This window comes from Penicillium paradoxum (assembly GCF_028828445.1).
Source record: "Penicillium paradoxum strain IBT 22861 chromosome Unknown utg000007l_segment0_segment0, whole genome shotgun sequence".
In the NCBI taxonomy this organism is placed as follows: domain Eukaryota; kingdom Fungi; phylum Ascomycota; class Eurotiomycetes; order Eurotiales; family Aspergillaceae; genus Penicillium; species Penicillium paradoxum.
Window position 1 is genome coordinate 4,658,624 of NW_026643185.1, and position 22,136 is coordinate 4,680,759.

Genomic DNA, 22,136 nt, shown 5'->3' on the forward strand with positions numbered 1-22,136 from the left:
GCAGTTTGTAGCCGTCTCTCTGAGCATCTTGTCGAGCATCCAGTGCAGCCATTTAGCATTTGTTGCCTCTTGTTTTTCGCTCATCACTATACCCGGTGGCTAGCTGATCATCCGTCGAGAATTCCTTGTGTACAGTCTCGGTGCATATCTTCATGACCTATCCTTTATTACGCTGCACATATTTTGAATAATAATGCTATCTCAAGTCTTATAAAGGAATAAATGTATTCGTCACATCGTTACCCCGCGAGGCAGAAAAATGTATAGGTAAATTATGTACATATCGGAGCTACCCAGCACACTCAGTTCTGCCTTGGCTTGACCTCGCCTTCATGCACAACATAATATGCCACTGTCCCGTCTCCACCCATGCCCTTATCAACCATAGCAAGCAGCAGCTTTTGCGAGCCCCATTCTTTAGTCAGACGAGCCTGCTCTTTCTTTTCATAGTATCGATTCAATTGCTCTGCCTTTTTCGGGTCTGAATCATCTGTCTCCGGCTTCAGGTTTGTATGATCAACAGATCCATCAAGCTCCTCGGCTTTTTGCTTAAAATCAGGGAGCCGGTCAAAGACAGCAGCCATATGGCGCAGAGTCCACGGCTGACCCTGAATCACCGGCACCACAAACATGCGCTCCGGTTCCAGGTCGTCTTCGCGAATTCCATTCTCTAACATGTACAGCTGCTCGTCTGGATGCGTGTACACACGGTGTGGAGGGTAGCCTGAGAGGAGAGGAATTGGTTCTTGTGGGGGTTGGCGGGGGTCTTTTTGAAGTGTGTTTGAGTCCCCTGCTTGTCCAGGAATGGTATCTCCAACTATGGAAGTCCAGAGGTGTTGGTGCTGGAGGTTGTGCTGGACTTGGGCCGATGCTGCGAGATGAGGGGGTTCGTAGCCGTTTGTGGTGATGTGCTGGCTGACTGCCGATGCACTGGGGCGATTGGATGCTTCTTGTATGTCTGCCATCATGGCTTTTCTGGAGCTTTGTCTTAAAAGCTCTAGATCAAGAGTGGGAGCTCTGGTCGCGAAACTGCAAATCTCGGGATTTTTGGGGTTCACCGCCCGAATAGATCTGGATTTGTTGACACCGCTTTCCCCAAATGGGATGTATACTCAAAAGATAAGAATCTTGGAATCTGTCAGGCTAAGTGATAGATTCGAGTGATAGATCCTTGGATCTCAGGCTCATTCTTCGCGTTGTCCTGCGTTCTTCAGGAAAAAAAAGTTATGTGGGGCGGCGATCATCGATAAGTCGAAGTAAGAACACATGGCATCTTGTCTTGTATTTCTTTTTTGGTTTCAGGGTTCAGGAACATAGCATCCTTATGACAACATCGACATAGGCTCAAACTGCTTCCCATCCTCTCAAGTACACTCGCATAATTTGTATCGCCTTGTCTTGTTCTTTCTGCATCTTCCAGCTAAATTCCTCCGTCGCAATGGGACGACAAAAGCAAGCCGCGCCGCTCCAGAGAGCCCCCTCTTCTCAATTAATGCACCTCTCAGACGAGTCTGATGTGCCTCGAAATTCTGCGATTGACCAGGCAGACACGCCTTCTACTGCGAATGGAAATGTCTCCGAAAAAGCAACAGTGGCTCTGGAGACAGTTGCCGATAGCCCTGGCCTGACGCAGCTTGTGATCTGCGTCCTCGGTATATATGCGGCATTGTAAGTGCTTCAACCATGCTTGCCTGATTCTCGAGATGCGATGAGTAACTGACAAACAAAAAGCCTCTCATGGGGTGTATTGCAAGAGGCGATTACGACGACTAGCTATGCCATTCGTCCGGCAACCGCCGCGGAGCCAAACCCTCCAACAGAGCGATTCACCTACTCTCTCGTGCTAAACACGATTCAATCTTCATTCGCAGCTATCACCGGCTTTACATACCTCCTGGTTTCCAACCCGAAGGGCCAGAAGGTCCCATCTATCTTCCCCACGCGCCGAATCCTCGTCCCACTGTTTCTAGTCGCGATCTCCTCGTCACTCGCGTCACCCTTCGGCTACGCCAGTCTCGAACACATCGACTACCTGACCTTCATCCTCGCCAAGTCATGCAAGCTCCTCCCGGTCATGGTCCTGCACCTGGCCATTTTCCGCAAGAGATATCCTCTGTATAAGTACGGTGTTGTCTTGATGGTCACTCTCGGCGTCGCAACTTTCAGTCTGCACCACCCAGGAACTAGCAAGAAGGTTGCCGCAAAGCAGCAGTCTGGATCCTCTGGATGGGGCATCTTCTTGTTGTCCATCAACCTACTCCTTGATGGCCTGACCAACACCACGCAAGACCATGTCTTCTCTTCGCCCAAGCTGTACACCCGCTTTACGGGCCCCCAAATGATGGTTGCCCAGAATGTGCTCTCTACCATACTGACTTCCGCATATCTCCTGATCATGCCGCATCTCTCGCAGAGCGGTATTTTGCACAATCTCCTGCCTTTCCCGATCCCTCCATCTACTGAGACTGAGCTGTTTGGTGCTGTCTCTTTCCTCACTCGTCACCCCGAGGCGCTGAAACATGTTCTCGGATTCGCAGCGTGCGGTGCTGTCGGACAGCTCTTTATTTTCTACACTCTGTCTCGCTTCTCTTCGCTGCTGCTCGTCACAGTCACAGTGACTCGTAAGATGCTGACTATGCTTCTCAGCGTGTTCTGGTTCGGACATTCTTTGTCTGGTGGCCAATGGCTAGGAATCAGTCTGGTATTTGGCGGCATTGGTGCCGAAGCAGTGGTGCAGAGATCAGAGAAGAAGGCGAAAGAAAGGGCCAAGCTTGAGGCTGCGAAAAAAGAGCTGTAGGATGTTCCGATGTCATATTAGGCTTTGTAGATAAGCTTTCGTCCGAAGAGCATTTAGATTCCCAAAATAGAAAGCACCACTTATTGCCTGCAAATGGCCTTTTCTTTTATATCTTTTCCGAATCTTTTCCGGGTATATCTTCTTGCAAATGCTTTTCTTGTCTTGAGAATGTATGTATTCAGAGGAAGCTCACTTCCGCCCCTCAACCATGATGATATGATATCCAAACCCAGTCTTGACTTCAGCATATTTGGGGTTCGCCGTTGTGCTAGTTTCAAGTTCAAAGGCAACATTCTCAAATGCCGGATCCAGGCCGCCCTTGGTCTTCCAACCGAGCGATCCTCCTGCAAGAAATTAGCCATGATCCACTTGGTTCGTGACCGCGCTCGATCCTGAAACCTGCTTACCCTGTCTAGCCTTATCCTCTGAGAATTCACGAGCCACCTCGTCAAACTTGGTACCGTTGCGCAGCTTCTCCAAGGCTTCTTCTTTCTTAGCGTGTTTCTCGCACTAGACATGATTAGTATGAATCTGGATACAATACTTTCCTCAATCCACGAGCCTGGTATAGTAAGGGCCAAAATCCAACACCATGAACAGACGACTACATATGAGAAAGACAAGTATAAAAGAACATACAAGAATGTGTCGCACGTTAATCGACTGTGCGCCTTTCACAGCTCCTCCCTTTCCACCTTTGCCCTTGGTGTCGTCGGCGGAGGCATCCTTGCCCTTGCCCTTGGCAGACTTAGCGTTGTTCTTGGGTGCCATCGTGGATGAGATGTTTCAATATGTTGTGATCTCTGCCTCGGTTGGTGGTTCTGATGATCCTGATGTGGGGTGATATGCCGCCTCAGGCTGCAAGGCAGAAAGGTGTGTGACGTGAATGTAGCTCCCGTAGACTTCTACTTGGACACATTTACAATTTAATGATCATTTACAGAGTGATCAGCTATGCATATGGATTTATCTGAGCTTAGATGCTGTCGTTCTCTGCCTTGTCTGCGAATTGATTCTATTTCTTGTCTTCGCTCGCGCTGTCAACCACTTTATCGAACTATTGACCCCTCAAGTGTGTGGATTTGAGTGGACTGGCGACCCTTTTGCACCAATTCAAGCTTCGAGGCCCCATGAGATTTGACCTTGAAGCTGCACGCATTACTGCGCTGCCTGAGGATGCATTTTATATACCGGATTTCATTACAGAGGACGAGGAACAATGGTTACTTCAGAAGGTAAGAAATGCCTTTCTTATGAGCTTGTATGATGAGAAACCCCGTGGTGTAGGGTCCAGATTGAGGTGACGGAAGGTATATTTTCCCTATCAAGTGACATTTCTCCAATGATAGAGGTGACATGTCACTCGCTGCATATGCAGATCTGACTCACTCCAACCCACAGGTGAACTCAGCGCCTCTGCCACGCTGGACTCAACTCTCGCACCGCAGGCTTCAAACGTGGCCATCGGCCCTCACTCAGAACAATGCTCTTTTCGCATCATCTTTACCAGATTGGCTCAGATCACCGATCATCGAGCCACGGTTTACAGCACTGGGTATCTTCAACGATGCGCCACACAAGGCGCCTAACCATGTCCTGGTGAACGAGTACCGGCCGGGGCAGGGAATTATGCCGCACGAAGATGGAGCTGCATACTACCCCCTTGTCGCGACAGTGAGTCTAGGGGCGCCAATTGTGTTCGATGTCTACCATAAACATACACAAGGCGACTGCAGACAGGACGATACGCTGGCCAAGGCAGGAAGAGATGTCGCTGAGGAGCATGGTAGGAACCGAAGACCACATTACAGAATTTTGCAGGAGAGAAGGAGCCTGCTGGTCACGAGAAGCAAGATGTACACGGATCTTCTGCATGGAATCGCAGAAATCACGAGAGATGAAGACCTGGGCCCTCTCTCTATTTGCAACTGGGAGCTTCTGCGGGAGAAGGAACCGTACCAGGGCGGGTGGTATGAACGAGAGACGAGGACGAGCCTTACATACAGGGATGTGCTTCACGTTGCGAAGATGGGGAACACCTTGAAGTTTGTGGGTGGGAGATAACGGCTATTTGCTGGGCAGATTGCGATTCTTTATTGATTCTTTTTAGCTCCACATTAGTAGACATAAGGAACCATGAGCCACCAGTCCTGAACCGAGTCTTTGCCAAACTTTTGCGCATACCACTGCTTAGTATTGCGAGCTGTCAAGCCTAGGTTGACCGCAACAAAAATCAGACAAGACAACATGGTTTTGTTGATCCATTCACCCTGTGGCGCAGCTAACAGCGCCAACGAGAGGTAGACAACACATTCTGCACCGTAGTGGGGGCACACAATACCGCGGAACATGGGATGGTCCGGGAGGGTGTACTTTTTCAACGAGTAGAGATAGTGATGAGAGTCATGCTGCAGACCAGACGCCACGAGGAAGAGTGGGACGAGTAAGAAAGTGCGCAAACTTGGGGCATTGGTCATCTGCAGATGGGCAATGGTCAGTTTTGTGGTCAACATAGTGCCTGATCCTTCAATCCAAATAGCAACACCAGCAGCCAAATAGAATCCCAAGCCCAACAGCCAGTGAACAAACCACATCCTCGACGATGAGGGCTTTGAAAAAGTAATACACTCCCACAGTCTCCGCGATCCCTGAATAGCCAGCAACGCCCAACAGACAATTAGCTGAGACATGGACATAGAGTGCTTTTGATGTTCCTCGCTAACGCGGGAGGCAATGGCTTGGAACACAACACCCCGCAATAGGAACTGCGCAACCCAGAACACCGATGACAGGACAGATACAACGTAGAACTGCGTAAAGTAGCTATGTGGCACCTGCCAAGTCGCAAGATAGTCCAGGAAGCCCTTGCTCGCGGCGGAAGGGTTCCGGCCGCTCGATGGTGCAGAGCCGGTGGAGCTCGAGACCGAGGTTGCGCGAGGGCCATAGACGAGGAAGCGGGACCGTAGAGGGGTTGGAATGCTAATTGAGATGGTCTGCATACGAGGGGTGGGCATTAGTTGGGTTCGTCTGCAGGACGTGTTCACTATCACAGGGCGTATCGTACCGTGGCGGCGGCCAGAAGGAAGAACGCGCGTAGAGCATCCACTGCATCCATGCCCGTGGCTTCTAGAGTCTTATCGACCCATTGGGAGATCAGAGACATGTCTCTTGAATGGGGGAGAAGGGGGCGTTTATTTTTGTCCTTTCTCCGTTCGGTATGTCCTCGATGTTATTGCGATGATATCAGCGAGATATTTTGGAGGTGTTTACTGTGGAGAAACCCAGCCCCCGCCGATCCTTCAGCTCCGAGTGTTGGGAGTTAGTTCGGCGCGATCGGGATTCACTCGAATCAGGGCTGAGCCTGAATTCGATGTATATACTACGGAGTGTCCGTACGGAGTTTCAAGCTCGGAGTTATGAGAGACGACATTAGGGGGTTACCCCGTCAGAAAACAAACTGGAGCCAAGTCCCGGTCACAAGCCGACGAGTGGCGATATTTCGGAGGCCAATCCACTTGACCACATTGGGTCTAGTGCAACTCAAGCTGTTTGCCAAGTTTGCACTGGCCCGGATTGGGTTAGCGGCCTGAGGTCTGTGCCCCCCTTTTTGCTCGCAGTCACGGTATCACGCAGTCACGGTATCACAGTATTGTCTCCCCCGTATTCGCCCTCGGAACAACCTTGAAGGGCATTTCAAGAAAAGAACAAGAAAAAGAAAATTGCCCAGTTCCAGTCTTCCCCACCTCCCAAAATAAGTATGTTTTCAGTACGAAGTAGTAAATCCCACCTGCAGCTCGATGATTCACCGTGGCCAAACCAGACCCAGTGAGGAGCCTTACACCCAATGAATCCAGTCCCATTCCTTTCCCTTCCCGCTTTTCCTCTTCCCTTCTCTTTCCTTCCCCCATTCAACTCCCACCGTGAATAAGAAACCCTCGATTCAACTCTCGACCTATATACCTATACCAGTAAATTCAAACCGGATTCCCCCCGACCGTCATCCCGTATCGCTCCCGTACCTCGGAGCGGTATTGCCCACGTTTCAAGACTCTTTTTGCGGGTGAACCCCGTGGTCGAGGATCGGCGTCCGCGCACCACTGCTGGCGTTGTTGACCACGGTCGTTTTCTCGGTCGCGTTTACCCCCCCAAAATGACGAGCGGTATTTCAAGTCTTCGAGTGCTATCGCTATGAGTGATGTCGATGCAGTCTCCTTACCAGCTGCCCTGGACGTCGGTCAGAACACGCTTGCTCCGGTGAAACAGGACCCTCTTGGCCCCCCATCACCACGCAAAGCTCGTACAGACTCTCGTCCACGGGTAGAAAACGATGGACCGACACGTGTATATTCAGAAGGGGAGGAGGATGGGCCTCCCAGTCCCAGGGCGGATTCGGAAGCTGAAACAATAATTCAATCGGGCCGAGAGTCTTTGTCGCCGGAGAAAAAGAGAAAGCACATCAAGCACGACCCGAGTCGCCAGGAACCTAATGGAATTGATGGATACCAGCGAAAGAAACCACGGGTATTTGGCGGAGAACGAAGACGTGATCAAGGACGAAGCTCTCGTTCTCCAACCCACCGAGCAATCTCGCCGTCGGTGGTGAAGATCGAAAAAGCTGATGATTCTCAGATCTCAGAGACCGAAGGTGCCCCTGATGGAATCGAGCACGCGTCGGGGAGACCTCGCGCTTTTCGTAAGCGAAGCTTCAGTGAGAGTGCAGAGGAACAACAAGATCGCCGTCGCGCACACTCTCATGCAGCATCCCATCCTGTTCGAGAGCTTAAGCATACGAACAACACGCGCCTTTCCAGGCCACCATCCAATGCGCGATCGATGTCACCCAATCGACCATCTCACCAACGATCTGCTTCAGGCTCTCAATATCCGAACAAGAAAAAGGCACCAACACCGCTCCTCACAGGGTTTGCGCGACATAGCTCCGAAGATAGGCAATCGACGTCTTCATCTCAGAGCAGCTCTCCACTGCCGGGGGCGCATCTGCGGAAGCTCGGCTCTGGAGCAGCTGCATCCGCATCGCCTGCCAAGCAGATGGGACCGAAGAAGCTGCGCGACAAGAGTGGCCGGACTCCTCTTGCACGCGCATGCGCGGACCGGAAACATGATCAAGTGATGATGCGCCACGCCGAACGACCAGAAGATATCAATATTCCCGATAATGCAGGCAACACACCCCTGCAGATCGCCTCGCTTGCTGGCGAGGCCGAAATCGTTAAGTTCCTGCTGGACGCAGGTTGCGAAATCAATACCAAGAACATCGACAGAGACACTCCGTTAATTGATGCAGTGGAGAATGGAAATGTTGAGGTGGTCAAACTTCTGCTTGACGCAGGTGCAAACCCAAGAACCGTGAATGCGGAGGGTGATGAGCCATATGAATTGGTCCCCTCGGAGTTAGACGACGATGAGTATGAAGAGATGCGGAAGGCACTCGCGGATGCCAAGGCCACTTTGCGACCTGGTCGACGATCGGAGGAACACACTGGACCAGAAAGCAAGGAGCCTTCTTCAAGACGTGCTTCCGCAGCCAGAGGATCTGCAGCTAGCCCCCGGGAATCACCTCCTATGCGTAGCCCTCCTCCAGTAGGCACGTCAAATCGACGAAAGGGCGGACGAAGTGAAGCCACAAGAAATGACCTGCTATGGACAAAACCGACCTTTGAAAATCTCCGAGAGTTTGCTGCTAAGGGGGACGAGGCTGGAGTGGTCAGCATTTTGAATATTTTGCAGAAAGCCGACACTGCCTCTTTAATTGCTGCGGCGAAGGGTGGTCACCACGATGTCCTCTCACTTTTGTATGCAATGGGAAATGCCGACGCAGATCCGACCCCGGTGCGCGGTCAGAAACCGGGTTACAACACGCCCATGCTTGCTGCAATTGGCCGAGGGAACAGCGCTGTCATTCAACTCATCCTGAACCAACCCGGATTCAATCCCACGCGCCGACTGTTTGAAGACCGAACATACTTCGAATTGTCCCAGGGTAGACAAGGTGAGAACTGGGAAGATGAACATCAGATTCTGAAGGATGCCTATGAGAGATTCGCTGGTTCCGAGAAGGGTCGCAAGGAAGACTCACCCCGCCGAGCGCGTGGGAAAGAGAAAGAGGAGAAACGTGCGGCACGCAGGGGATCGTCTTCTCCTGTCGCCCGTAAGAAATCAAACATTAGTCCCAACGTCGGCAGAAATCGTGATTCCTTGAAAGAAAATGATTCAGCGAAAGAAAAGCGACGTGCGAAAGAGCAGGATTCATCACGGCCACCAGAGACCTCCAAACCCAAATCTTCACTGTCGGCCAGGCGAGACAGCGAGTCCAGTGGAATGGTACCCAATGAAGAGACCCGGAAGAGACGACTCATAGCAGGGCGTCGACCTCAAGAGCGTCGACCTAGTCTGTTTTCATCTGATTCACTCTCGGGTCGCGAAGAGGCACCAAAACCCCGTGCTGACGCAGGATCTGACAACACCTTGTCTTTGAAGCGCATTCGTACTGATCGATCTCCGGAACGATCTCGTTCACGTGGCACAGATAGCGATCGCTTGTCTCCCGAGTCACGGAAAAAGAAGAGACGAGTTGTTTCTGAAGAGAAGTCGTTGTCAACTGCTACGAACGGTGCATCGCCACAACCCGACGATTCTGGAAAACCTGCTCCTCACTCTCGCCGACCCCACGAGGATTCTACTCGAACTTCCGACTCTCAACAACATAAATCCACCGAAACTTCCAAGAAACCTCCTACTCGCTCAGCTTCACCTCATCGTGACCCCATCAGAAAGAACGGTGATGTGAAAAAGGATTCACACAAGCCTAAAGTGGATACGGTGCAAGACCCTATCGCCGTTGCGAAGCGTCTGGAGCTCGAAGCCGATGAGCGTCGACGAGCTCAAATAAAAAAAGCGCATGAAGAGCGCTCTGCGAAAGAGAAGCGTGTAGCAGACGAAGCCGAACGCGACCGACTTGCCAAAGAAGAAGCCGACCAAGCTGCTCAGGCTGCTCAAGAAAAGACCGAAGAGGAGGACCGCAAACGAAAGGAGACTGAACAAAAACGCGCCAAGCAAGCCGAGGACGACCGGCTGAAGAGGATGGAGGTAGAACGCGCTCGAATTGCCAAGGCGCGCCGTGACCGGGAGGCAGCAGAGCACCGACGCCGTGAAGCACTTCCAAGTCGCCTTCGTGTTGCAGCCAACCTCGTGGGCTCCAACAACCCCCGCGCGAAGAGTCACGACTGGCTCAAGGCCTTCATGCCCCTCGTTACTGCTCTCAGCCGTCAACTTGATCCTGGCTGTAGTGTGGATATCGCCGACGAGAAATGGATTCCGAATTACTTGGTTGCACCTCTACTAGCTACCAACGATCTTCAACTTTCACAATACCCCAGCTGGGAGAAGCGAAAGGCGACACCGACTCAACGCATGAACCTATGGCGCGTCACTCGTCGCATGTTGATCTACACGGACGATGACGGATTCCAGGAATCTAGTGTTGGACAGATTATGCAGAGGGATTGTGACACACGCCCGAAGTATTTCCAGATGGAGCACGTCTTCTGGATCAGAGTAAGTCCCTTCACATTCGCAATTTACGGCCATGACATTAACGAGTTTATTAGCTTTCTGATTTCACAGACCTTGTCCCTCACATCCCTCACCTTCACGGTCTTGAGCTACAATTCTTGAACATGCACATCGACCCAGAGCCGCAGGCGGCTGGCGCAGGCTTTGGCGCTCCTCACCTCAACGGCCATGGCCCGGACTCTTCTGTCGAAGTCAATGGAACTGGTCACCTCAACGGGTATGGCCATTCTCGATCTAGTACATACGTCTAGTTTTGTTTTTAGCGCATTTAGCTATCGGGACCCGGCGCGATGGCAGCAATCCAGCGAAACGGTGTACAGGGCGGATTCTGATTGTACGATTATGATACCTCTTGCGTTCAGTGACGAATCTACTATTCTTAAGTAGCTTTCCAGTGGCTTCCAAGTTGCTTTCGTATGTTCTAGCCCGTGGGTCGGTGAATGTAGTATGGAAGCATATAGGTGCTAACTCCAGTTCAAACCCGTTGTGTCTCCTTGAAGCGGTAGACAGACTTTATTCACGCAGATAATACTATTCAAAGCTACAAATCAGCTCAATGTACCATATCAAAACAAATTGGGCCGTCTGGATCCGTCCTGGTCACGTGACAACACCCGGGACATCGGATGACATAATCGTAGGGCACACACAGCCGAAAGTCGAAAATAGCGGGAATTTTACGCCGCCCGCACCGTCTTTTAATCTCCATCTCATACAACTCTACTCTTCGAGGATCATCCGATTCAAGCATAAACAGCATACAAAATGGTATGTTTCACACTCGCGTGATTTCCTTTAGGATATTCACACATGCCACGATCTTGTCACGACGATTGAGACACTGGAATGGACATGGTCAGCGAAGCCATTCCGCCGGCGCATTAGACGCTACCCCTCGTCGCCGGCGCTATCACTGTGCTGCACCAAGTCCAATTTCGGTCAACTTCAAGTCTCAAGAGTCGCAAGACAATGATTCAACCAACCAACCTCTTCTAGTACGCATGCTAACAAGATATACTATAGTCGGACGGAGAAGAGCCCACCAACGTCGCCCCCGCCGAGGAGGTTGAGGTTTCTGCCGATGCCGGCAGCGGCCAGATGTCCGTTCTGGACGCCCTCAAGGGTGTTCTGCGCATCTCCCTGATCCACGATGGTCTTGCCCGTGGTCTCCGTGAGGCCGCCAAGGCTCTCGACCGCCGCGAGGCTCACATGTGTGTCCTCAACGAGGGTTGCGAGGAGGAGGCTTACAAGAAGCTCGTTGTCGCTCTCTGCTCTGAGCACAAGATCCCCCTCATCAAGGTTCCCGATGGAAAGATGCTCGGCGAGTGGGTCGGTCTCTGTACGTTTTCTCTCTCTCTTATCTCCTGGTATTGATCTTTGGGCATGTGCTAACGGGTTTTCTACAGGCACTCTCGACCGTGAGGGTAACGCCCGCAAGGTTGTCAACTGCTCTTGCGTCGTTGTCAAGGATTGGGGTGAGGAGTCCCAGGAGCGCTCCGTTCTCCTCAACTACTTCCAGACCGAGCAATAGATTATTTCTACTGAGAGGCTGTGAGTAGCAGGTCTCAAGGCGTCAGGGTTGATTGGGGGGTTTTGTGGTGGGAATCAAAGGAGGAATACATCTGGGATGGATCGATAGTCCAAGCCATCATCTGGTCTCGGAGTGCTACCCTGCTCTTTGGGGCTGGAGTTTTGGCTGACCAGGCTTTGTGACATCTCTATTTGGTCTTTTGAACCTGTCATTTCGAATCACCTAGTCTATCGCTGTGTCCCGTTCATTCGGGTTCGCAGCGTCAATGGCATCTAGAAATCTTGTCTACCTAGACAAAAAGATACATTATGACAACATCTGTGTGTGCTTCGTGTAGATTGCTTGGTTAGTTGGTGGGTATCCTTAGGCACTGTCAGCGCTGTAGCTTAAGCACAACTCTTCAAAGGCATCATCGCTATTGTTAGATTCTTGCCTGAGCAAAATGATGTTATGCTCAATGGCATCGGCGAACACCTAGGCAGGACAAACTCATAACTAAATGAAAAAGAGAGTAATTTGAAACCACCGGAAACAAACAGCAAACCGGCACCATATGCTTTGCTAGAACCCACGACTAGACAGACTTATTCACCCTTGGTCGTCCGCAGGGCGTTACTCTGGGGCCTTATCTGGGGCAGCAAGCTCGCTGTCATCAGTTGTGGTATCTAAACCATGCTATAAGCAAAGAACCCACCCCACGCCCTAGTCGCTATGGCCATATAGCATCCATGGTCTACATTTTGCATATAAGCGCTACAACACGCCGGGATCTTATCAGCATACTGCATATCGGATACTTTTCGCACCAGCGGCCATGATCACCCCAACGTTGACTCCAGTTGCCTCCTTCAGAATAAGAGACTGAAGATAGTTCGGCAAAAAGATGTCGAATAGGAAGACAACAACACTAGTCAGGGCCTGAACAAACATGCGTGTGGATACTCCCACGGTCCACGGAAATCTCAAGGGTGACACGGCAATTCAGACTGCAATCCTTGGCTACCTATGTTACTTGCAGAAGAATAGCTAGACATATAGATACATTGTTAGAATGGGAATCTTTGCCACTCGCTGGCCAGTACCATGATCAACCCCTGCTAGGAATTGGTACCAATTCTCTTGCCCGGCAGTGTTCATGAGTCATGGGGTTTATTAGGCCAAAAGCCCTTCCAACAGCGGTCCAACTATACTAAATTATGAGACTATGTGACAGAATTAGAAAGAAGCTGCGAGACAAAGTGGTTTGCCGCAGAATACTAACTGCCTATTGTTGTAAGCAAATATTCTTTTTGCATAGAAACCTGAGTCTTTACATAATGGTTTGGACAATATCACACAGTTCAAAATAATGGACATAGTCCACCGACGAGCCTACCAGTGCCCATGCTAGCTGCTGCACTCGCAATGATCAACATCACTGACTAACGCCGTACATATCCAAGTTAGGGCTAGCAGTCCGCATCAGGCAGGATGAGTCAGCTATTATTCGGACCGGCGAGATCCCGAGGATCCACTGGTGGAGCTCATGTGTTTAGCAGCGGGGTTCGGGGTTCGGGGTTTCCAGCTTCCAACTCCAAATGTGCTCTCCTCTTGAGGATTTGGCTGTTGTATTATTTGGATCTTATTTCAAAATCTGAGGGGTGGCTTAGTATCACTTTAATAAATCTTTCTTTTCAATCCCGAATTCCACCGGACATCGGGATGGAGACCACCCAAATGTCAAGTGGGACCCCTGCGCCATATGGTCGCGCATGTATGAACTGTTCCCGTGCCAAGTGTAGATGTGTTCTGTCTGTAACTGGGGCTGGTTGCGAGAGGTGAGTAGCACTGATGGCTTGTGGCACTAGTCTCAACTAAAAACGAATGTAGATGCCAACGGCTGAGCAAGGAATGCCGGGCTGCGCCCACAGTTCGCAAGCGCAGTAAACGGCCGTCAGGCCGTAGTACCAATCATCGCGAGGCGAAACTCGATTGGGTAATGTCTGCATTTCAAAATAGTGGTGTGAGCCCTGGTCTCCCTCCGGAATGGGACTTCATAAATCCAGGACCGAGTCAACGAGATGCGCCAAGTCAACCTGCACCAGCGAGCAGTCATAGTTCAACCAGTGTTTCCCTCCCGCCAATGTCGAAAGCACTATATTCCCCTCAACATCGTTCTTTAGATGGCCGTGAGGTCTCGTCCCTGATCTACGTGCCACCCGCTATGGGTCAACAATACCTCGACCAGTTCCGCACTCGGAACTTGACATATCTTCCCTTTGTCTATATCCCTGCTAATATGACATCTGATCAACTACGACATAAATATCCATTCTTCTGGGCATGCATTATGGAAGTGGTCACTTTTAGAGACCAAAACAAAGGAGACTCTTTCGGAAGAATTACCAACCATATTCACCAAAGGGTCATGGTCGACATTGCGCCAAGCATGGATCTTCTCCTCGGAGTAATGACTTTTGTATCATGGTATGTAGGGGAAAAAAAGCATCACTAGAAAATTGTTCGCCTCATTACAACTTCTCAGGGTCTCACAAGCGAACAAGCGATTCATCAACATCTACGCACATGTATTAATGGCAGTTGTCGCTGAGCTTGGAATTAATCAAAGTGCCCCAGATGGGAACTCGGCTTTGCATTCATTCAGAATTGCCACTGGACTAAAACAAAGTCTGCCTACACCCAGAACACTGGAGGAAATAAGGGCTGTGTTGGGGTGCTTTTTGATCTCATCAAGGTACTTTCCCAGATAAACTCCCTGTAAATAACCACTAACATTTTTACCGTCAGCGCTGCATTATCAATGTCGAGGATCGACGCCATGCGTTGGACGCCACACATGGAAGAAAGTCTTTCGGTGCTCGCTGAGGCTAAAGAGTGCTCTCAGGATGAGCTCTTGGTTGCGCAAGTTAAGCTTCATCTGATCCTAGACAAAGTTCATCAATTGCGACGTGATGGTGAACCTTTACCTTCGCTGGCTTTCTATTTGAGTACTTTCAAGAAGGAGTTAGATAACGTGAAGAGCCAAATTCCGCCTTACCTTCAACAGCATAGTAGGGATCTACTCCCTCCCTCCAGATTTTACGGTCACACCTAACAAGAAAAAGAAGTCCTATTGATGCACCTATACAATGCCGAAATCATAATCAACGAAATATCAATCGGAAACCCCGCTGTTCCACACGCTTTCGACATCAATCGCCTTGACAGCCTTTCCACCTCGCTTCAGGCAACAAAGGGCTGGCTAGACGTGTGGTTGGAACTTGAAGGACAGGATTATCTCGAGGCACCGCCTGCCATCTTCTTCCAATTCACCCGAACTATTGTCAATCTGTACAAGCTCACGGTTCTGGAAGACCCTGCATGGTCCAAGACAATGGTCCGAGACACTGCCAATGTTCTTGAATATCTGGACAGAAACGAAGTTATCCTCAAAAGGTGTACAGAGGCTCTCAGTCCTCACGCAAATAGGGAACTGTACACATTCGAGCGAGGATTGAGAATGGTTCGAGGCTTGAAGATGAACTGGGAACCAAAATTGGTGGAGACGTGGCGACTGGATATACCTGCGAATAGTGCAGTGGACACTAATATGATGCAGGCTGAAGTGACCCTCCCCGATGTCATGGCTTTCAATAGTATTGACGAGTCCTGGATGACGGAATTTCTTAGATCACTGTGAATCTCGGGTAGTGATGCCGGTTCCTGTGGCAAGGCAATGAGCTGGCTTGTGTTAATCTCCCTGTCTTATGCACATCAACCCCTTACTGCCGCAATATTGGAATCTCTGACTTTTATCCGGTTTATGTCGGGCATAACTCCAACTCCCTGGTGTTGTGAGGAATCGAACACGGGACAACACTTTTCGGTCAATCACTGCGCTAGTATTGATCTAGACCCAGCTATTTCCAATAGCAGAACGAGCAACTGGAGTCCGGTTAATTCCTGCACCTATCCATGCAGCTCAACAAGGATGTTGAAATGTGGCTGTAGCATTGGGATCGCCGATGTTTATGCAGTCCCTTTCCTGCATAAGCTCATTGCCATGATATTATGAAGAGTCGAATACAAAAAAGCCTCACCTTGCTATTTTGTCAGACACAGCGCTAGGTTTGATTTAGACGCAGCCATTCTAAAAGCCAATAGCATAGGGCGACTAGGTTATCCCTGCAGCTACTTATGCTCAACAAGAGTGTTGAGATGCGGGGTCTCTTCAGACACCATACCCTGAACCATGCCAATTGGGCACTGGACTGAAGCCATCCGAAAGTCCGTACGATGCTTAAGCAGAGTATCGTCATCGTTTCACTTGGCATTCATGGAAATCTGTTTCTGTCATCTGACTTCTACTCTCCCACCCTCATTATAAATACATCCCTCTTGCTCGCAGATGATCCCTTTTCATCCTTCCCCACAAGGCGCATGCAGGTTCCAGTCTCTTTTTCCTCTACAAAGTTGCATCGCTGATAAAATTCTTCAAATCGCCACGTTTTGATCGTCAATTGTTCAAGATATTGAGAACACGGTTCCTGAAGACGGACGGGCTATCCAACCTCATCATGGTACCTTGGAGTCCTAGAACACAAGTTTGGGATACGACACATATCGGTTATCTACTCATTATCACTGTAAGTTCCTTACATCTTGTAGATGAACGCCTGTGTTAAAGGAATTTCAGCCGTTGTTATATGTGCTATGGACCGTGGTCTATAACCTATACCTCAGCCCTCTCTCGAAATTTCCTGGTCCAAAGCTCGCCGCATGCACAAACCTCCAAAACCTATACTGGACATTGACGGGGCAATATCATTACAAACTCAAGGAGCTCCATGATAGGTATGGGGATGTAGTTCGTACAGGTCCCAAAAGTCTTGTATATCGCAGCCCACAGGCATGGAAAGATATTTACGGCCATCGAAAGTCGCAAGCTGGATCTTTCGTGAAAGACCCTGAATTCTACCTCCAGGGGCCACGCGGGCCCAATCTTATTAACGCCAATGACGCCGATCACGCACGAGAAAGAAGATTGCTCTCTCATGCCTTCTCCGAGAGGGCTTTGCGCGAGCAAGAAGACATAGTCCAGTCATATGTTGACATTTTGGTTGAGAAGCTGAAGGGGGAAGTTGCAAGATCACAGGAAACCGTCGACATGTCTCGGTGGTACAACTTCACCACTTTCGATATTATTGGTGATCTAGCCTTTGGTGAGCCTTTTGACTGCCTACGCGAAAGCCAGTACCACCCGTGGGTCAAGATGACTTTTGCGAGCGTGAAAGTGGGAGCTTTATCGCGCCCACTCTTGGTCTACCCTTTCCTGGCACCGCTTGTCAAGAGTCTGATCCCCTCCAACTTCAGAAACATGCGAGAAGATAGCTTTGTTCTGGCCTCGGAGAAGGTTCATCGCCGGCTGGATAATAAAGTCGAAAGGCCGGATTTCATGACTTACATTCTACGGTATAACGACGATCGGTCCATGACCACACGTGAAATGGAAGCAAATGCGGCCTTGTTGATCATTGCTGGGAGCGAAACTACCGCTAGTTTACTTTCTGGATTTACCTATTACATTCTGACGAATCCCTCGGTTTATGCGAAGCTCGTGGGCGAGATCCGAGAATGCTTCAAATCTTACGATGAGATTGATTTCCAGAGAGTTGTCCAACTGACTTATCTAAATGCAGCTCTCGAGGAGAGTTTGCGTGTTTACCCCCCTATACCGGCCGTTTTACCGCGGATTGTACCTAAGGGAGGTGCATTGATCGATGGACAGTTTGTTGCCGAGAACGTATGTCTCCCTTTTTACAAGTGATACCTTCTACATCTTGACACCAAACAGGTTTCTGTGTCTGGAGCCCACTATTCTACCTACCATGCCGAGTCGCTTTTCACAGAAGCGGACTCCTTCATCCCCGAACGATGGCTGGATAGCAGGGACAAACGATTTGAGTCGGACAATCGGGCAGCCGTTCAAGCATTCTCGCTTGGACCTCGCAACTGTCTTGGACGAAAGTGAGTTTTCGGTTGTGACGTCTCCAGGAAAGTTGATTAATTCTAACCACCCACAGTCTTGCCTATGCGGAAATGCGCCTCATTGCAGCCAAGGTCATCTGGAGCTTTGACATGTCACTAGATGAGCGTTCGGCCACCTGGAACATTCAGAAATCGTTCAATATCTGGGAGCGGGACCCGTTGATGGTGAAATTGTCGTTAGCGCAACATTAAGAGACCTGTGGGACCTGAAATCTTTGAGTGTTCGACGGAATTAAGTGCTGGTTACTACTGAATTGAGGTAATTACTTGAAGAGTTGGTGTCTCAGTTCTTTTGTCTTTTGGTACCATATCCTATGGCAGTCCGTAGCAGCAAGTTGGATCATGATTTTTCTATTGATAAATCCTCAAATATTCTTTCTCAACATGTCCAGTTTTGCGCTAATTTGCATTAATTTCTGTTCAATTTGCCAAAGGCGTGTGAATTAATTTGACAGGTCTAATTCTTTTGCGACAGCCGCTGAATTATTTCCGATGAATCTTCTCGAACCCCACGGACAATATCTCCTGCATCTTTCACATCGTGTATCAAGCCCACAGAGGCCCCAGCATACGTCGCAAGTCTTCCCTCAGGCCCCCATCCCTTGTCGCCCGATTTCGCAGCTTCATCATGAAGCCTCTTCAATTCCTCAAAAGACTTCCCTTCCTGTTGCTCAACAAACGATTTGTTGAAAATCGTCCGGGGACTATACTCCTCTGGCCATCCATAAGTGCCCCTGAGATGGTTATACAACAGCGTGCGTGTGGTCGAGACTGCACCATCGACCGCACGTACAACCTCATCTTGATAACCCTGGCTAATGCGCGCTTCACTGGCAGCCAGAAATCGAGTCCCCATGACCACCCCCGAAGCTCCGAGACACATCGCCGCTGCGGCACCGCGCCCATCGGAAATCCCACCAGCCGCAAATAATGGGATTTGACTGCTTGCCATAGCATCTGCGACTTCTGGGAACAGTGCCAGAAGTCCCATTCCGTCTTTCGCTCGACCATGACCACCTGACTCAGCACCTTGCACCACTATGACATCTGGTCGCTCGATATTCTGTAGAAGTTGTTTTGCCTCTTTCAATGTGCCGATTTGAATCCATATTTGGGTATCCGGTGATGCTTGACGGATCTTGCTAGACCAGTCATCGTATTCTGTGGGTTGACGTGGGGCGTAGAGCCAGGCTGCACATGGCTTATATTTCTCAATGGCGGCGACAGCAACGTTGATATCATCAGCCCAGAGCTGGTATCCCACGCCGACGGGGAGCGCAGAGTTAGTAGTTGGTATTGTGCTGTCTCCTTGGCGGATGAGAGATGATGCCTTTTCGAGGTCTTCAGTTGTGTCTTGTGTTTTGGCACCTGGTCCAATGAATCCTAGCCCGCCGGCGCGCGAGACAGCTACTGCCAGTGCTGGACCGGACATGACTTTCATGGGCGCGCTGACCACAAATGGACTGGATACCCATGGGTATCGTGACAGTAGGCTTACGGTCATGGTGTGGTGCTTCAATTTGAGAATTGAATAACGGGGTCAGAATGAGATAGTTGATTGAAAGTCGGGCAAAAAGCTGTGTAGCTGTGGATGTTGTTTCATCGACGTCACCCCATTGCCCCGCAATATCCGCACGGTTCCCAGGGAGTGGCCCGCAGATCCTCGTTCTCCGCAATACCCGCCCCATCCCCTATACCTGGCAGGGCACTAGGAACCCGAATCTCTTCCGCCGAACGACCCGTTCTTAGCTATGATGTCCGAATCCAAGCGCAAGCGGGCGCGGGTAGCATGCGAGCCATGCCGAGAACGCAAAAGAAAATGCGACGGCGCTGATCCTTGCGAAACATGCGGTCAATGGGACTATGACTGCTACTACAAATCAACCCCACGACGAAGACGCCATGCTTTCCAAGAAGAGCATTCCAATGAAATTAGCATACCACAGTCCCCCAAGCAAAACGACTTGTCAGATACCCACGGGGTGGATCGTCGATTAGAAGCGAATTCCGGTGCCGCATTTGTGCGAAAGATGGGTCTGAATATCGATCCTGCGAAAGCGCCCAAGCTTAGTCTGTTTGGGTGGAATATTGGAAAGCGACGATCAACGCCGACATTTGAGGGTGTTCATACAGCGCTATCTATCACAGACATCACGTCCTTGGAACACATGAGGGCCCTTGCTGATGTGTACTTCACGAAGATTGATCCATGCTATGGTTTCATCAACCGTGCCCAGTTTCTGGAGCGACTGGAGGCCAGATGGGAGTCAACCTCAGTCGAGAGTCTATATGACAGTGTCATCGGTGGTATTGCTGCCCTAGGCTGTCTGTTTTCTCAACAAAACATGACGGTCACGGAGTTACATTTCGTCGTATCTGTACGTTCTATTCTTGAAATGCATGTTCTTACTGGCCCTCCTCCAATGGATCTCCTCACCGGATGGATGTTACGGGTTGTCTACATGCGAATGACGGATGTGCCCTATTCAACATGGATGGAAAGTTCGAAATTGATGCATCTAGTGGAAGCTGCAGGCTTGCATTTAAACTCTGCAAACTCGGTCTTTCCACGCAGTAGTGATACAAACATCGACCCAGATCTTCAAAAGAGACTCTTTGGCGTGGCATTCCACCAGAACTTGTGGATTTCATACGATCTTGGCCTGTCACGAGTCTTCTTCCATAAAGATGATTTACCCTTGCTTCCATCAACCAAACAAGGCGATTACACACACGAGCTACTCGGCCTTTTGCCCGTGTCAGAAAGCCTCAATCCGGGAAAATCCAAAGATGATGAGACAAACCTGGAAGCAACGCTATCGCAGGTCCTAGAAAGAAGTCATGAGGAGCCCCCATCGGCTATGGCACAATGCAATCTTGTGCTATGTATCCTGCGCAGAGTCCATACACAGAATCTTGATCTCTCCTCCCACCTAACAGAAAAGGCCTTGAAACTGTTAAAGAAAGGACTTGCCTGCTCACGCACTATGATCAAGGACTGCACTCCCTGGCAACACATAGCCAATGTACCGTTCCACATTATATGCGTCTTGCTCGTAATGGACACCCGTCCATCTGTAGCAATGCTTCCGGAAGCAATGCAGACACTGAAACTCGTTGCATCTACTTACGATACAGACACTATGAGAGAGGCTTGGAATGCCGCTCGCCTGTTAGTCATGCTCCATCAACAGCGCAGGAAAGATGACCTTGCAATATTCAATGGCATCTTGAACGTGGAACAGCAAGGTATTCCCGTTGAACAATCATCTCAGCAAGAATCTCCAAGCGCTGAAGCATACTCATGGCTAGAGGCTTTCGTCGCTGATCTACCTGGCTTGCAAAGAGTTGACCTCGATCAGTTCCTACATGCGGATATGATTCATGGTTCAAATTTCCTGGGTGAATCTGGATAGGGCCTTGAGACTTAGTGAATTGGGGATTTGTATATTGCTAGTGGCAGTTTCTCATTACATATAAGCATACTGATGTTGTGCTTGACTCATTTGAAATCACTCCGGTGTTGTTTCTGATATAATCATATTGACGGTAACATGGTACATCTGGTTTCCTCTGCTTTCTGTGAATGGGTCACACCAGAGACCTGGGGCTATCAAATCGCCACTGCCTATGAGCTTGGGCAATGAACCGTTGCTAGGTGCAACCCGCAGGGAGGGGAGCTGATCTTTGAGGCCGCCGGGAGATTCTACAGAATCTGCCAGATGAGTGAAGAGCTGTACCACATCACTTTCTCAGAGACGCTGGATGAGACAGTCGCAGTCATGAAGGGAGAAAGCCCGCGAAAGCCACTAAAAAGGAAGAGGATCGGCTGAGGTCCACGCCATAGTACAAACCTGGGTCATGGATTGGTCCTGGCTGATTCGAAAAATACAAAATGGGAACTGTCGGATCTGTCCAATCTGCGTTGGAATGTATCAACTTGATCATCCATCTTCGGAGCCTGTCATCGGCGTGAAAAGTTGCGAAAAAAAGGCATGTAGCCTATCGGGGACACTGCTTCCTACTATCCGCAATACCCGGCGTGCTTCAATACGATGTTTCATCCTCCACTCTTTAGTCCCAGAGAGCTCTCATCGATTTTCTACAAATTTATTCTATATTCATATTACAGTCTGATGATTCTATGGCAGTACGGGTTTGAATTCGCCCTCACTGCGGGAAAGCAAA

At 49.9% G+C, this 22,136-nt stretch overlaps 12 protein-coding genes across 12 annotated transcripts; 8 read left to right on the forward strand and 4 right to left on the reverse strand.

Annotated features, from left to right (window-relative positions):
- Positions 1 to 302: 302 nt before the first annotated feature.
- N7457_009242 (uncharacterized protein) lies at positions 303 to 965 on the reverse strand (the record flags this gene model as incomplete). The annotated part of the gene is made up of 1 exon (XM_057180285.1): positions 303 to 965. One exon carries the CDS (start codon positions 963 to 965, stop codon positions 303 to 305), a length of 663 nt encoding a protein of 220 aa, XP_057028671.1.
- Positions 966 to 1,438: 473 nt separating this feature from the next.
- N7457_009243 (UDP-galactose transporter HUT1) lies at positions 1,439 to 2,797 on the forward strand (the record flags this gene model as incomplete). The annotated part of the gene is made up of 2 exons (XM_057180286.1): positions 1,439 to 1,668; positions 1,732 to 2,797. The coding sequence occupies 2 exons, from the start codon at positions 1,439 to 1,441 to the stop codon at positions 2,795 to 2,797; spliced, it is 1,296 nt and encodes a 431-aa protein (XP_057028672.1).
- Positions 2,798 to 2,986: 189 nt separating this feature from the next.
- Positions 2,987 to 3,568, reverse strand: N7457_009244 (peptidylprolyl isomerase; the record flags this gene model as incomplete). The annotated part of the gene is made up of 3 exons (XM_057180287.1): positions 2,987 to 3,141; positions 3,205 to 3,307; positions 3,437 to 3,568. The coding sequence occupies 3 exons, from the start codon at positions 3,566 to 3,568 to the stop codon at positions 2,987 to 2,989; spliced, it is 390 nt and encodes a 129-aa protein (XP_057028673.1).
- A 359-nt stretch (positions 3,569 to 3,927) lies between these two features.
- N7457_009245 (uncharacterized protein) lies at positions 3,928 to 4,861 on the forward strand (the record flags this gene model as incomplete). Its single annotated transcript, XM_057180288.1, has 2 exons — positions 3,928 to 4,032; positions 4,199 to 4,861. The coding sequence occupies 2 exons, from the start codon at positions 3,928 to 3,930 to the stop codon at positions 4,859 to 4,861; spliced, it is 768 nt and encodes a 255-aa protein (XP_057028674.1).
- A 53-nt stretch (positions 4,862 to 4,914) lies between these two features.
- Positions 4,915 to 5,960, reverse strand: N7457_009246 (putative 3-oxo-5-alpha-steroid 4-dehydrogenase; the record flags this gene model as incomplete). The annotated part of the gene is made up of 2 exons (XM_057180289.1): positions 4,915 to 5,790; positions 5,862 to 5,960. The coding sequence occupies 2 exons, from the start codon at positions 5,958 to 5,960 to the stop codon at positions 4,915 to 4,917; spliced, it is 975 nt and encodes a 324-aa protein (XP_057028675.1).
- A 1,025-nt stretch (positions 5,961 to 6,985) lies between these two features.
- On the forward strand, positions 6,986 to 10,641 carry N7457_009247 (putative histone deacetylase complex subunit (Hos4); the record flags this gene model as incomplete). Its single annotated transcript, XM_057180290.1, has 2 exons — positions 6,986 to 10,372; positions 10,426 to 10,641. 2 exons carry the CDS (start codon positions 6,986 to 6,988, stop codon positions 10,639 to 10,641), a joined length of 3,603 nt encoding a protein of 1,200 aa, XP_057028676.1.
- Positions 10,642 to 11,155: 514 nt separating this feature from the next.
- Positions 11,156 to 11,921, forward strand: N7457_009248 (40S ribosomal protein eS12; the record flags this gene model as incomplete). The annotated part of the gene is made up of 3 exons (XM_057180291.1): positions 11,156 to 11,158; positions 11,414 to 11,729; positions 11,797 to 11,921. The coding sequence occupies 3 exons, from the start codon at positions 11,156 to 11,158 to the stop codon at positions 11,919 to 11,921; spliced, it is 444 nt and encodes a 147-aa protein (XP_057028677.1).
- Positions 11,922 to 13,622: 1,701 nt separating this feature from the next.
- On the forward strand, positions 13,623 to 14,671 carry N7457_009249 (uncharacterized protein; the record flags this gene model as incomplete). Its single annotated transcript, XM_057180292.1, has 3 exons — positions 13,623 to 13,738; positions 13,791 to 14,387; positions 14,446 to 14,671. The coding sequence occupies 3 exons, from the start codon at positions 13,623 to 13,625 to the stop codon at positions 14,669 to 14,671; spliced, it is 939 nt and encodes a 312-aa protein (XP_057028678.1).
- Positions 14,672 to 14,721: 50 nt separating this feature from the next.
- Positions 14,722 to 15,600, forward strand: N7457_009250 (fungal specific transcription factor domain-containing protein; the record flags this gene model as incomplete). Its single annotated transcript, XM_057180293.1, has 2 exons — positions 14,722 to 14,971; positions 15,026 to 15,600. 2 exons carry the CDS (start codon positions 14,722 to 14,724, stop codon positions 15,598 to 15,600), a joined length of 825 nt encoding a protein of 274 aa, XP_057028679.1.
- An 877-nt stretch (positions 15,601 to 16,477) lies between these two features.
- On the forward strand, positions 16,478 to 18,140 carry N7457_009251 (cytochrome P450; the record flags this gene model as incomplete). Its single annotated transcript, XM_057180294.1, has 4 exons — positions 16,478 to 16,546; positions 16,597 to 17,703; positions 17,755 to 17,927; positions 17,984 to 18,140. 4 exons carry the CDS (start codon positions 16,478 to 16,480, stop codon positions 18,138 to 18,140), a joined length of 1,506 nt encoding a protein of 501 aa, XP_057028680.1.
- A 265-nt stretch (positions 18,141 to 18,405) lies between these two features.
- N7457_009252 (nitronate monooxygenase) lies at positions 18,406 to 19,452 on the reverse strand (the record flags this gene model as incomplete). Its single annotated transcript, XM_057180295.1, has 1 exon — positions 18,406 to 19,452. One exon carries the CDS (start codon positions 19,450 to 19,452, stop codon positions 18,406 to 18,408), a length of 1,047 nt encoding a protein of 348 aa, XP_057028681.1.
- A 250-nt stretch (positions 19,453 to 19,702) lies between these two features.
- On the forward strand, positions 19,703 to 21,364 carry N7457_009253 (uncharacterized protein; the record flags this gene model as incomplete). The annotated part of the gene is made up of 1 exon (XM_057180296.1): positions 19,703 to 21,364. The coding sequence occupies one exon, from the start codon at positions 19,703 to 19,705 to the stop codon at positions 21,362 to 21,364; it is 1,662 nt and encodes a 553-aa protein (XP_057028682.1).
- Between the last annotated feature and the right edge of the window lie 772 nt (positions 21,365 to 22,136).